General features: G+C 40.1%; 1 protein-coding gene across 1 annotated transcript in view; it reads right to left on the reverse strand.

The window, feature by feature from the left end:
* Ubr1 (ubiquitin protein ligase E3 component n-recognin 1) overlaps positions 1-14,551 on the reverse strand; it is a 135,229-nt gene that overhangs the window by 16,444 nt on the left and 104,234 nt on the right. Inside the window, exons 37-40 of the mRNA XM_052726086.1 lie at positions 12,663-12,759; positions 6,327-6,394; positions 4,777-4,927; positions 651-738 (exon numbers count right to left, since the gene is read on the reverse strand). Of these exons, the coding sequence (XP_052582046.1) occupies positions 651-738; positions 4,777-4,927; positions 6,327-6,394; positions 12,663-12,759 (404 nt within the window). The remainder of the gene's footprint in view (positions 1-650; positions 739-4,776; positions 4,928-6,326; positions 6,395-12,662; positions 12,760-14,551) is intronic.

A 14,551-nucleotide genomic window follows, 5' to 3' on the forward strand; every position in this document is an offset into this window, starting at 1 on the left:
AAACAATTTAAAAAAAAAAAAAAAAAAGCATTTTACAGTATCTAGACTCTCACAAGATACTCCCTGCAATGTAAAGCTTTCATTTTCTCTCCATTATTACTGAGATAAAACAAAACAAAACTCCACTCTAGCAATGAAATAAGGAAAAGAAAAATTTAATAATAAAGTGACTGGATTTACTAAAAAATGAGTATGTTCCTAGTGCCTATATTAAAACTGACAGATGATCTGTAGGGTAACGAAACCATTGCATGTAATACTGCAATGGTACAATTCAAAGAGTGAGTCCTAATGTAAACTATGGACTTCAATGCAACTTATTTTCGACTTTTATTTAAATTCTCAATACTGCCAATTGTTAAACTGCTGTCATTCTTGCCTGTATTCCAAGAATAATAGCTCAAAAGTGAAAATGTTGTCAACCTTATCAGTCTCAAATACAACAAACAGTTCTAATCTACTACCTTTTACTTCAAGGTAAAAATGAAGTAAATTTTCTTTACTAGATACCTATCCTACAAACAAAACCACAAACTAAAAGGCCATCTGATTTTAAAACAAGAAAATGGCTGCCCTAACAAACTCCTGAACAAAGATCCGGACTCACCAAAGGGACACCTAGGCAGACTGGCCAGTGGACAGCTACTCACCCATCCGTGTACTGTGAAACTTCTGCAAAGAACGCAGATGCACACCGAGCCTCCTCATTGTCCTCTTCACCCCGAGCAAGGGGGAACCCTGAGAGAGATTTACAGGGAGGACTCAAGAACCTGCTCTCTAATCTGCCTGTTTAACCTCAAGTTCATGATTCCAGAACACCCCACAACTGCTTCACCCTTTCCATTCACCCCGCAGCTTCAGTTTTACTGTACAGACAAGTGGAGATAAAAATGCCTACCTTGCAGTTTCCTATAACAAATTGTTATGGTACATCTGAACAGTGTTATTGTTTACAAATTGCTTGTGTATTAATGCATTTGAAAGGTCATAAAGTTACTCTGAGAGAATTGACATCATATTGCTAGTTCTTTTCATTTTCAAATAAAATCTGCAGACGCCCTTTATCTTTGAAAGTTGCCAACAGGGTTGGTAAGGTGGCTCAGTAGGCAAAGGTGCTTGCTACCTAGTCTGACAGCCCAAGTTCAATACCCAGTGCCCACACAGTAGGAGAGAGCCGACCTCCACACATGTATGAGGGCACACAGGCATCCCTTCCTCCACAAATAAAAATATGAATATCATCTATTTAAGTTGGAAACATATTAAGTTTGCATTGACTTTTTGTCCCATTCTAGTTAAGAGATGAAAGTGAAGTGCTACTCAGTGGTAGAATGTGTGCTTACATGCCCTAGACCCGGGGTGCAATCCCCAGTGGCACACATACACACAAAAAGCACAATAATTTTTAAATTATGTACATGTATGTCTGCATGTGGGTTTGTGTACATGAATTTTACATATGGTGAAATGAGTTCAAGCAAGCCATTTGATGAGTCTGACAAATGCACACACATAATGAGGTGATTGATTTGTTTATATATTTATCAATGAACTCTTATCCCAACTGAGTTGGGAAAGAGATAAAGCAGCTGTCATTCAAGCATGAAAACCTGTGATCTGATCCCTAGCACCCATCAAAAATCTGGGGCACAGCTACACACATCTATAATCCTAGTACTGGGGTTGAGTAGGAACAGGCAGATGCCCAGAGTTTATTGGCTAGCCAACCTAGCCTAATTGATGAACTCCCAGTTCACTGAGAAACCCTGCCTCAAAAACTAAGATAGAGAATGATTAGAGACACCTAACATTGACCTCCAGCCTCCACAGGCAGGCACACACACATGCACACGCACAAGCACACACACATACACACACACACACACACACACACACACACATCAATGAACTTAACTGTTCTGGAGCAGTTTTAGGTTCATAGCAAAACTGAGCAAAAAATATAGAAGTCTATATATTTCTGATACCACACATGGAGAACTTCTATTATCAACATCCAACACTGTTCATTATATGTGTATTATTGACAATTATTTTGACCAAAAGTTCATACTTACAAACTGATTCTAAAGTTTAATGTCATGCCCCATGCCTGTAGCCCTATCACCTAGATGTTAAAATAGGAGGATTGCCAAGAGTTCAAATCCAGCCTTGGGCTACAAGGACAGCCAGACCTAGAGTGAAACCCTTCTTTTTTTTTTTTTTTTTTTTTTTTTCCAGTTTTTCGAGACAGGGTTTCTCTGTGTAGCTTTGCGCCTTTCCTGGAATTTACTCTGTAGCCCAGGCTGGCCTCGAACTCACAGAGATCTGCCTGGCTCTGCCTCCCGAGTGCTGGGATTAAAGGCGTGTGCCACCACCGCCCAGCGAAACCCTGTTTTTAAAAAGTGGTAAGCCAGGGGACAGTAGGAGAGCTCATCAATCTTCCAGAGGACCTGAATTCAGTTTCCAGCCAGCCACTTCAGATGATCCACAACTTCCTGTACTACAGCCCTAGAGGATCTGATGCCTCTGGCCTATGCAGGCACCTGCATTCAGTACGCAAATCCACATGCAGATACACATTACATTATTAAAAATAATAAAAATGAATCTTTGAAAACAGTTTATGCAGAGAGGCAAAAATCTTAGAAGAGCCAGTTCAGTATTAAAAGAGTAGAATAGGGCTGGAAGGCTAACCTCACCTGACTCAAGACTATATACAAAGTTTACATTAAGGTTCATTCATGATGTTCTACATCCCATGGGTTTGGAGAAGTATATATACATATATTATACAGATTAGCATCACTGTCTCTGTGCTTTTCCTCACTCATGGAAATCACATTACCTCCAGTTTTGCCTTCTCTAGAATGCCCTGTAGTTGGGCCCATAAAATATCTTTCACACTGGCTTGTTTCACTTTGTATATACATATATGCATTTTCAGGACTGGATAGTTCACTTCTTTATAGAACTGAATCATATTCCATTGTCAGGATGTACCACAAATTATTGATCAATTGTGCAGTGGCTACTCTGGTTGCTTCCAAGTTTTCCCTATCAGCAGATGGTAAAAGTATATTTAGTTTTTGTTGACTGCTGTTTCTCTCTGTCCCTCCCTCTGTCCGTCCCTTCTCTGTCTCTCTCTCTCTATCTCTTTCCTCTTCCCCTCCCTCTCCAAAAATGAACCTTGTGCATGCAGTGCCCATGGTGGTCAGAACAGGGAGTCGAATCCCCTAGAACTGGAATGACAGACAGTTGTAAGCTACCATATAGGTGCTGAGAAGAATTTGGGTCCTCTGGAAGAGCAGCCAGTGGTACTGACCACTGAGCTATCTTTCCAATTCCCTCTAACATGATTTTTAAAAAACGTGCATTTTCTTTAAATTACCTGAATTTTCAGTAGGTCTTATTGGTCACTGTTATCCAGAACCAGGCTTCATTTATTTATTTATTATTTGTTTGTTTTTACATGTACACATGTGATATATGGCATGTATGTGTGTGAGTGTGTTTGCATGCACTTGCACATGCATGTTCATTATGCATCCACCAGGAAGCGCAAAGCTGATATTGAATGTCTTCCTTGATCATGTTCCACTTTATTTTTTGAGGCAGGGCTCCTCACCAAAGCTGGAGCTTGCCAATTCCAGCTAGTCTAGCTAGTCCGTTTGTTCCACAGACCCTTGTCTCTGCTTCTGTGTGGGTTCTAGTCCTCATGCTTGCACAGAAGTACTTCATCCACTGAGTCCTCTCCAGTACATCATTTGCTATTAATGACTTGACTCTTAAAGGACACTTCTAAGTTGATGTTACATTATATCCATGTAACTCGAGTCATGATTCAAAAAGCATTTAATGAGTACTTATCGGGAAGAACAAAGGTTGCCAGATACTTGAGGCTAAGAGGAGTGTTTTAAAATGTGATTGTTCTCTGTAATCAGGAAACACAGGTGAGGAAGGAGGAATGGAAAGAAAGGAGAAGTGGGGTAATGTTGCATGAATCCTAATTGGTCTTAATAATAAAAAACCCGGAGTCAGATATTGGGGTAAATGCTGAACGATCAGAGAGACAAAGAGCAACCCACAGCCACCTCTGGCCTCCTCAACTCCTCAGCCTGAAAGGGCCGAGCTCCTGTCTCCTCCCGCCTTAGTCCTCTCTCCGCCCAGCCATATCACTTCCCACCTCCACCTCCCTAGTGCTGGGATTAAAGGTGTGTGCCACCACTGCCTGGCCTCTATGGCTAACTAGTGACTGGCTTTGCCCTCTGATCTTCAGGTGAACTTTATTTGTTAAAACATACAGAAAAATATCACCACAGGGTAAGGAGTGAAATTAGCTAGAAATAACTATGAAATAAAGTAACCTGTGGCAATGCTATAAGGTAAGCAATGTACTATCATTGTAACTGAAAGAATGGGTTCTTGGAAGCCTTGGTGAAAGGCAGAACCTATATAGGTAGGAATAAACTTGGAGAGACTTTGACAAGGAGGAATTTGGAAGAAAAGGAGAGAAACAGGTCTTAACAGTCCTCCCACATATCTGGAGATTAGCTGGAAATTAGGCAATCAAGTATCTTAAGTAATTATAATTAGCCTTTTCATAGTTTATTCTGCCTTTACAAAGTAACATTTGGTAAGAAATACATGAAAAAATAACACGACATAACATGGGACTTAGAAATACATACTATGTTTAACACAAGCATCATTCATTCTGTCAAAAAAGCAAGGGTAAATATTACTTACAGTCGACACTAACTGAGATGGGAGCTTTACCTGTGTCTACTGTAAGAAGTATCTGAAGCATATGTGCCATGGTGATCAAATGGAAGAGATAAAGGTGATGATATGAAGAACTAACTGACGAAGGCTGCAGGTCAACGGTGTCATCCCAATACAAGGACGGGAATGCTAACACAGCAGCTACCTGTGAAAGGAAAAAGGACATCAACAGGACACCAATGAAAGGCCAAGACAAGCTGATCTCCTAACTAAATGTACAGGGTACCAAATGATGCAGGGCTTTTGTAATAACCATCAAACTTTTCCTAGTTATATTCAACAGAATATCTAAGACTATAATTATGATGTACCATTAATGGCAGGCAAAGACCACCACCAAACCGGTTATCCCTTTGCTGAGTCTACTTATTGTAGGCCTAGATAGTTGTTCTCTCCTTGTGGTTCTGAAGATTCCTTGTTACAAACACTTGGATGCTCTTAAAACACTGACAGCCAGGCAGTAGTGGCGTACACCTTTAATCCCAGCACTCGGGAGGCAGAGGCAGGAGGATCTCTGTGAGTTCGAGGCCAGCCTGGACTACCGAGTGAGTTCCAGGAAAGGCACAAAGCTACACAGAGAAACCCTGTCTCGAAAAACCAAAAAAAAAAAAAAAAAAAAAAAAAAAAAACACTGACATACAGGCTTCATCCCAACGCAACAAAATAAGACTCTGAGGCAAGGTCCAATTGTTAGGATTCTTTTTTTTTTTTTTTTTTTGGTTTTTTTTTTTTTTTTTTTTGGTTTTTTGAGTCAGGGTTTCTCTGTCTAGCTTTGGGGCCTGTCCTGGATCTCGCTATGTAGACCAAGTTGGCCTTGAACTCAGAGATCCGCCTGGCTCTGCCTCCCAAGTGCTGGGATTAAAGGTGTGCACCACCACTGCATGGCTGATAGGATTCTTTTTAAGACTCCCCAGGGGATCCCAAAAGAGAGTCTGAGGGACAGCTACTGAACACAGGCTTAGATTATGAAGTACGAATGGAGGATGGGGATTGGTTAACCCAATACCCACACAATCCAGTTTTTCAACCTTACCACTATTTTCTTCAATGGGCCAGATTTAAAAGAGTAAGATTATTGCAAGGATAGGAAAATTCTGCATAAAACTCACAAGAGTTGCTACCTGTCCATGGGTGTTTTAAGGAAGCCTACATGCACTTAGAACCAGTCTCTATCACTAAATAGCTAATGATTATATTTAATTTATAGCTTACATAGTAGTACATTGCATATGATATAAACAAGCTGGAAAAAAGGAGTGGCAATGAGCCATAACAGAATTAGAAAGAGTTTATTTGTACATATATTAACAAATATAACCAACTATAAAACAAATTACAAATTAAAAAAGAAATGTGCTTTCATTTTAAAAAATAATTTTGATGTCTTGGTGAAATCAGTAAGTATTTCTAAAAAGAAAGGATAAGACTAAAAACAGCTTCAACATCAAAATTTTATTATTGTGAACAGAAAGCATGAATTTAAATAAGAAAAAACATGTAATTATAAACTTGATGACTTCAAAATCATTTTACTGAACACTTACCAAAACATGAAATAGATCTACAGATAGAAGGCATGGTGTATCTTCTGATTGCAGGTTAGGAAGAACAACTAAAATGAAAGTAAATGTAATTCAGTCAGTAAGGCAGCAATGTACATGGAATAAAATGCAGATTAGAAGCATTAAATGAAAATACAATGGGGTTAAAGAACAAAGAAACTAGTATAGCACACTTTTAAGATATGGCTGTCATAATAAAAAGGAAACCGAACAGAATCAAAGACTATCAGAAAGTCTTGTATACAGCTTAAGAGTTGAAAGATATGATTTAGGAGGAAGCAGGGTGGTGGCAGCACACACCTTTAATAAACAAACAAATTAATTAATAAATAAAATAAGATTTAGAAGGAAAACTGAAATAGAGATTGCTCAAGAAATATTTGCTGGATACAACAGTGCATGCTTATCACATGTAAGGCCCAGATTCACTCACTCCCTAACAGCCCTAGCTTGCTGTGGGATGTCTTTCTGTACACTGTGAATATACGTTGTTCCCACTGGTTAATAAATAAGCTGCTTTGGCTTATGGTAAGGCAGCTTAGAGGTATGTGGGAAATCCGAGCAGAGATACAGGAAAGAAACAGGCGGGAAGGGGAAACACTGCTCAAGGAACAACAAGATGCCAGCAGACCGGTAAGGCCATGGCCATGTGGCAACATAGATGAATAGAAATGAGTTAATTTAAGATGAAAGAGCTAGCTAGCAAGAAGCCTAAGCCATAGGCCATACAGTTTGTATTTAATATAAGCCTCTGTGTGTTTACTTGGGACTGAGGGCTGCAGGACCAGGTGGGACACAGGAAAACTACCATCTACACTAGCCTCCCAATTCTGAAATGTTAAATGACTAAGACTTGGCTTGTGTGCCTGTGATTGAAGCCAGTGCCTTGTGCATGCTATGCCAGAGCTATGCTCCTGACCTACCCCAGAAGAACAGTTTTTATAAAAACATTGTATCACTGGTCCACCAACTGAACACTGTTAAATGTTATGTGATATATAGTATGTGAACAGATTTGGGATGGTGAGCAGGGAGAGCTTGCAAAGGAAACAAGGACACAGACAACTTTCCTGGGGGCTGGAGAGATGGCTTGGTGATTAAGAGCACTGGCTGTTCCTCCAGAGGACCCAGGTTCAATTCCCAGCAACCTCATGGTAGCTCACAACTACCTGTACCTCCAGTTCCAGGGAATCTGACACCCTACACAGACATACAAGCAGGCAAAACACCAATGTACATTAAAACCAACAAATAAATAAATAAGAAAGATTTAAAAAAAAGCAAAATCTGTTAACAAAAAAGAAAAAAAGGAAACAAAACCTTCCTGTACAGAATTAGATAACAGATTATATGGACTGTTGATTGGGAGGAAGTATAGACAATCTGAATGTGATACATTTTTATGAAAATCTCTCTCTTTTTTTTTAAATATCTCTTACACTCAAAAGATACTGGAACTTCAGCTGGACCTCACAACAGAGTTGATGCTATACCTTGGATTCACTTAGGACTTGGCTTAATACCTTGCCTGTTTATTTAACCTGCCTTTAAGAGAACAATATAACAACCAACCTTAAGTGCCTTGGATTTTCCCAATATTCATCTTTTTTTTTTTTTTTTTTTTTTTTGGTTTTTCGAGACAGGGTTTCTCTGTGTAGCTTTGCGCCTTTTCCTGGAACTCACTCGGTAGCCCAGGCTGGCCTCGAACTCACAGAGATCCGCCTGGCTCTGCCTCCCGAGTGCTGGGATTAAAGGCGTGTGCCACCACCGCCCGGCGCCAATATTCATCTTTTACAACAAAAACTAATGCATTATGTAACTTCCATGCCCCTGACCCAGAGACCAATACAAGTGTGTAAATATGTGTGTTATGGTAATCATTTGAAAATAGCAAACAGTGACCTTATATAACAAATATCTACCATATATATTGGAAATAGCATATGGATATTGCTTAATAACACAATGTTTGTAGTACTGAGTGCTTTGGGGTCATTTGGAATCAGTTGGGGTAAATATCCCTTATAAAACACTGTTAAAGATGTAAAGTATCCCTTATTCCTTTCCCCATGCAATGTTTTCTGTGCTGTTCTACAAATACAGAACAAAGCACTTTATTAGGAACAAGACACACAGAAAGAGAGACAGACATTAGGTAGGTATAGACAGACAAGTCAGAAACCATAAAATATAGATAAATGGAACGCACAGGGAAAGAAGTGGAGAATTCAAACTTGGACTTGCTTTTGGTCAAATTAATCCAGAGGAACTGCTGAATTTCCTTTCTTTGTGTAACAATGGCACATTTTGGTGCCATCCAAAGCTATCTTTAAATGTATTTATTGACATATACTCCAAAGTATTATCTTTTCAATTTGATCAGCTCTAATGAAAACTAATAAATCCACAAGAAAGAGAAAGAATGGCAAGGAAATTAGATCAAAAAGTCAAGACAACAAGGTTTTCATTTCTTTTTCTTTTGTTGAACTGGTCTTGCTATGCAGCTTAGGCTGGCCTGGGAACTAAAAATGTTCCTGCTTTAACCTCTTGAGTGTTGGGATTACAGGTATGAGCCATCATGCCTTGCTAGAAATAGTTCTATATATATAAAAACAAGATGACATGCTGTTTATCAATATAGTTATTACTTCTGTGTATGTGTGTAGGTGTGTGTGCAGAGTAATAGGAAGGCCAGGTCACCTTGGGTGCCCTAAGGTGCTGTCTACTTTGTTTTTTGAAATAGGATGTCTCATCTGAACCTATGGCTCCCCAGTTAGGGTAGGCTTGCCAGCCAGCCAGCACCTTGGATCCACCTGTGTCTGCCTTGATGGTATTAAAAGTGCATACCACCATGCCTAGTTTTCATGTAGGTGTTGGAGATACAACTCAGGTCCTCATATTTGCTTGGCAAGTATTTTACTGATTGAACCACCACCACAGACCCAGTACAGCTACTACTTAAAAATCTTAAATTTATTTCGTGTGTGTGTGCGTGTGTGTGTGTGTGCGTGTGTGTGTGTGTGTGTGTGTGTGTGTGTGTGTGTGTGTGTGTGTGTGTGTATACCTGTGTGCAAAGGCAGAAACCAGAAAAGGGTGTTGGGCTTCTTCTCTTCTATCAATGCCTGCCTATACCTTTGAGGCAGAGTCTCCCTCAACCTGGGGCTAACATTTTCTAGGCTCACCTGGAAACCAGCAAACCCCAGCGATCCTCTTGTCTCCACTTCTATCCCATCCCTCCCCCAGAGCTGGGCTATGGGCATTTGTGGGGTGCCTGGCTTGTCACTTGGGTTCTGGGATGTCAACTCCACTCTTCATGATAGCAGAACTAGCATTATCAACCATTGAGCCATCTTTCCGGCCCCAACACAAGTATTACTTATAAAACTAAGGGGGAGAAGACTCTTCTCAGACTGTGTTAACTTCTTACCCTCAACTCCAATATTCTAAGTAAACAGCATAAGTATTAAGATCATGATTTTTGGATACAAGAATGAAATAGGTTCTAGTAATGGTTATTTGTCACAGGGAAGCAACCTAACTTCTCTAAGTCTAACGTATTTACAGAATGCTGAGGTGTTCATTAACATCGTCTTTTAAAGGACTGATCCTAAGCGTGCACACAATAACTACTGCTATTACTATTCTCTATCTTAAACTAAAATGATCACAGGGTTTTACCACTAACAGACTCAGTGTCCTTGACGAGTCAGTTGCTATTTTTAGGTCTCATTTCTTTGTATTAATAATTTTCAGCAACAATTCTGTTAACTCCGTCAGCAAATAACCATCTTATTGTCTTTTCTGGATTACAAACTGCTTTACTGTCAGGACATTTAAATAACTTCCTAATCTCTGCCCTGGAATTTGTTCCTTTCAGTGACTGGGATACTCTATCATTACATTTTTTTACAGGCAGTTCTAAACCCACCCACCCCCGTCCATTACTATAAATACCTATTTTTAAATTCCTTTGACGAGTGGGTGGTGGTAGCACAAGCTTGTAATCTCAGTCCTTGTGAGGCTGTGACACAAGATGACAGTAAGTTTGAGTGCCAGGCAAGCCAAAGCTACATAGTGAGACCCTGTCTCAAAAATAAAGCTAAATTCCTTTAGAGTGACAGTTCACTTCAGCATGCATATTCTTCATTTTATTGATAGCTCATACCCTCCTCCCTCTTCTGAGGTGTTGGGGATCAAGCTCAGTCCTTATGCATGCTGGGCAAACATCTACCAGTGAGTTACATCCTTAGTTCTTGCCTCTTACTGGTTTACAGTAGTGAACATGCCGTTTTTCTCACTGCAAATGAAGATAATGATTTTCTCAAAGATGGTGATTATTTATTTACCTAAGTGTATGTATGCATCTGTGTGTATGCGCACATTTATGTCTGTATCCGCTGAGGTCAGAAAAGAGCATTGGATCCCTTATATCTGAAATTATAAAGACACCATTACCCAAAATTTTTCAAGCATTCCCAATTACCTAAAAAATGGAAGACTCTGCACTTGGGGGCCTTGGGAGCTGGCTCAGTCTAACAAAGTACTTGCCATAAAGCAGTTTGAGCCCCAGAATCCACACCGCAAAGCCAGGTGGGGTAGGAATGTATTTGCTCCCCCAGTGCTGAGAAGGTGGAGACAGGGGGGTCACCGGGACTTGCTGGGCAGCCAGCCTCGTCTATGTGGCCAGCCCCAGCCACCAGGAGACTTGGACTTGGGGAAAAAAAAAAAAGGCAAAACAGAGCTGAGGAAGAACACACCTAGAGCTATCCTCTAGCCTCCACACCTCTGTGCACATGTACCCCACCCCTTACAAGCACAAGCACATATATGGACACACACATGTGCACATACATATGTACATATAGTTAAAAAATTCATAGCAATAAGTCAGACATGGTAACCCACATCTGTAATACCAGCACTAGGAAATCAGAGGCAGAGGACCAGGTGTTCAAGAAAAAACATCAGAATAATATTACATTTTTTATCAGCATACCTAAGATCCAGGAAAGAAAGGAATGATGTGTTTCAAACCTTGGAGGTAACTAATTAACTGTAAACCAAACATTGCTATTCTCAGCAGAGACATCTCTTTAAATTGATGGAAAAATAATATCATTTCAAGACAAATTTAAACAATTCATGACAACTGAGCTAGCACTGCAGAAAATTGCTAATGGAATACAATACATATGAAAAGAGGAAGGACTGTCTCATCCAAAAGAACACAGGAACAATACACTCTGTAGGAGGAAATAAGCCAAGAGCCAAGGGAATCACGGAGAGCCAACACAGGAAATCAACAAACCCCAAATACCAACAGGGGATGGGAGAGAAGTATCAATAATTCAGTCAACCAGAACATTAACTAAGAAAATAAATATGATTCTTTCTCAAAATTTCATCAAAATCCCTCTCAAAACAACCTTTAGTAGAAAGGTCTCCATTAGCCAAGTAAAAGACACAAATAAACTGACAGTTTATAAACCTGAAGTCCAATTATCTATTGTCTCCAAGAAACTCACATAAATAGGAAAGACATTAAAAAAAGCAAGCCAAAGGATGTAGCTAACATATTAATGGAAGCCATAAAGAAGCTGGCCTAGCAACTCTTACGTCTGATAAAGCAGGCTGCACACCATAACCAAACAGAGGAGACAAACAGGGCCACTATATATTAATATCACCAAGAAGATGAAATAAGTATAACCGAAATAATCCCAGCCTACTGTACACTGATGCATTATAACTTTACCAACTATTTACAGTACTTTCTTTTTTTTGAGACAGGGTCTCTTTCTATGTATTCCTGGCTGGCCTTGAATTCAGAGATCTTTCTGTCTATGCCTTCCAAAAACTGGAGTTAAAGGTGGGCACCACCATGCCTGGCTACAATATTCTTAGTATATAAAAAATGTTTTATGATCTCACTACACTTTGATTTTTTTTTCCATTAAAAAGAAATGTTAGTCAGGATCATTTCAGTTTTCAGTTGTTCCAGTAACATCTGGAACTCACATTGTAGACCAGGCTGACCTTGTAACTCACAGAGATCCATCTGCCTCTGCCTCCCAAGTGCTGGATTTAAAGGCGTGTGCCACCATGCCCAGCTCCAAAAGCATACATTTTAAAGTAACCCTGCAGACATTACAGGGTGGTTGTGCATCCACTCATTTGGACAAGCCTGCTTTGGCCACTGGATTTCATCAGTGAGTATTCAACATCAGTACAGTACGTCATTTCCTAATTAATAAACTGCCATAAATGCAGAAGAAAGTACATGTAAATGCTAATGTAATAACTAAGAGAAGTCCCTACCTGATAGGAGCCGAACCAGATGTTTCTGTATCAGGACCTGAGGACAGGTAATCCTCTGTGCAACTGCAAACTGCATTAAAGCTTTCAGCCCATTATGCTAGATTGTGAGAGAGGTAAAATAAAACGGTAAGGGAAGATGACAGCGTTAGGTCAGGACCATAAATAACCAATCCCAGGCTACTATACACTGATGCTTTATAACTTGATCAACTATCTACAATACTCTTTTTTTTTTTTTCTGAGACAGGGTCTCTTTCTATGTATTCCTGGCTGGCCTTGAACTCAGAGATCTTTCTGCCTATGCCTCTCAAGAACTGGAGTTACAGGTGGGCACCACCATGCCTGGCTACAATATTCTTAGTACATAAAAATGTTTTATGATCTCACTACACTTTGATTTTTCCATTAAAAAGAAATGTTAGCCGGGCCGTGGTGGCGCACGCCTTTAATCCCAGAACTTGGGAGGCAAAGGCAAGCAGATCTTTGTGAGTTCGAGGCTAGCCTGGTCTACAGAGTGAGTTCCAGGAAAGGCGCAAAGCTACACAGAGAAACCCTGTCTCAAAAAACCAAAAAAACAAACAAACCAAAAAAAAAAGAAATGTTAGTAGTCGGATCATTTCAGTTCTCAGTTTTGTTCTGTTTTCCAGACTCAGTTTTTTAAACACGGGGCTTAATTATTCTGCGCAAACTGTTATTTCCAGAAATTCTAAAATGACGGTAAGAAAACACGGAACAACTGAAAAGCCTCTGCTTTCTAGAGGAGGATGGGACCTACAGGTAAGTGTACTGTGGACTGCAAGTTTCTAGCGCCACCTGTCGGGAGCCCGGAGGGAGAGCCGTGCCTAGGGAGCAGCAGTCTAGGGAGGGTCTGCAGGTGTCCCTCTTGCTTTCACAGCGCTATTGAGCACACTTTAAAAAAACAAAAAACCAACGACACAGCTACCTAGGTGCATTTCATGGTTCTTCAGAGATATTGGCATGAAGAATATGAAGGCAAGAATTATTATTATTATATTATTATTATTATTATTATTATTATTGTGTTGTTATTATTTTTGGTGATGAAAGTTTCATCAAGGGTTTCATGTGTGCTTGAATACTTACTAGTTACCAGGGCTGCCTGCTCTTTTTACTTAAAAAATGTTATTTATTTATTTTGTATGTATGCACAAACATTTGTGGAGGTCAGAGGATAACTTGCAGGAGTAGGTTCTCTTCTTCCAGGTGTGTCCCAGAGACTGAAATCAGATCACCAAGCTTAGTGGCAAGTGCATTTACCCACTGAGCATTTCACAGACCTCAGAGTTGCCATTTTTTTGAGGTGTATGTGTGTATGTATGTGTGTATGCACTTGCATGCCCATGTGCAGGTTATTTTGATCAACGTGGCACAAGCTAGGGTCATTTGGGAAGAGGAAACTTAAATTGAGAAAAATGTCCCCATCAGATTGGCCTGTAGGCAAGTGTGTGGGACATTTTCTTGATTGATGATTCCCAGTAGGCAGGTGGTCCTGGGTGCTGTAAGAAAGCAAACTGAGCAAGCCATGGGAAACAAGCCAGTAAGCAGTTCCCTTCAATCTCTGCTAAGTTCCTGCAGAGGTCAGAGACAACTTGGGTGAATTTACTATCTTCTTCCATCATGTCTACTCTGGGATCAAATTCGGTTTGTCAGGCTAGGTGGCAAGTCTCTTTACCCACTGAGACATCTACGCCGCCCAGGGTGTGTCTGGTCTTTAACTCAGTATGATTATCTGTCTAGAGCAGAACCCATTACTATTTGATGGTAGATGATGGTGAAGCACCAGTGATGGGAAAAACAGGATGTGTCTGGTTTTAGGGCAGAAAGGCAGGCAATTCACCTGCAATCTATGCGAATTACATTTAACTATG

The sequence above is a fragment of the Peromyscus californicus genome, unplaced genomic scaffold, assembly GCF_007827085.1.
Source record: "Peromyscus californicus insignis strain IS unplaced genomic scaffold, ASM782708v3 Scaffold_7__1_contigs__length_154581171, whole genome shotgun sequence".
Classification (NCBI taxonomy): domain Eukaryota; kingdom Metazoa; phylum Chordata; class Mammalia; order Rodentia; family Cricetidae; genus Peromyscus; species Peromyscus californicus.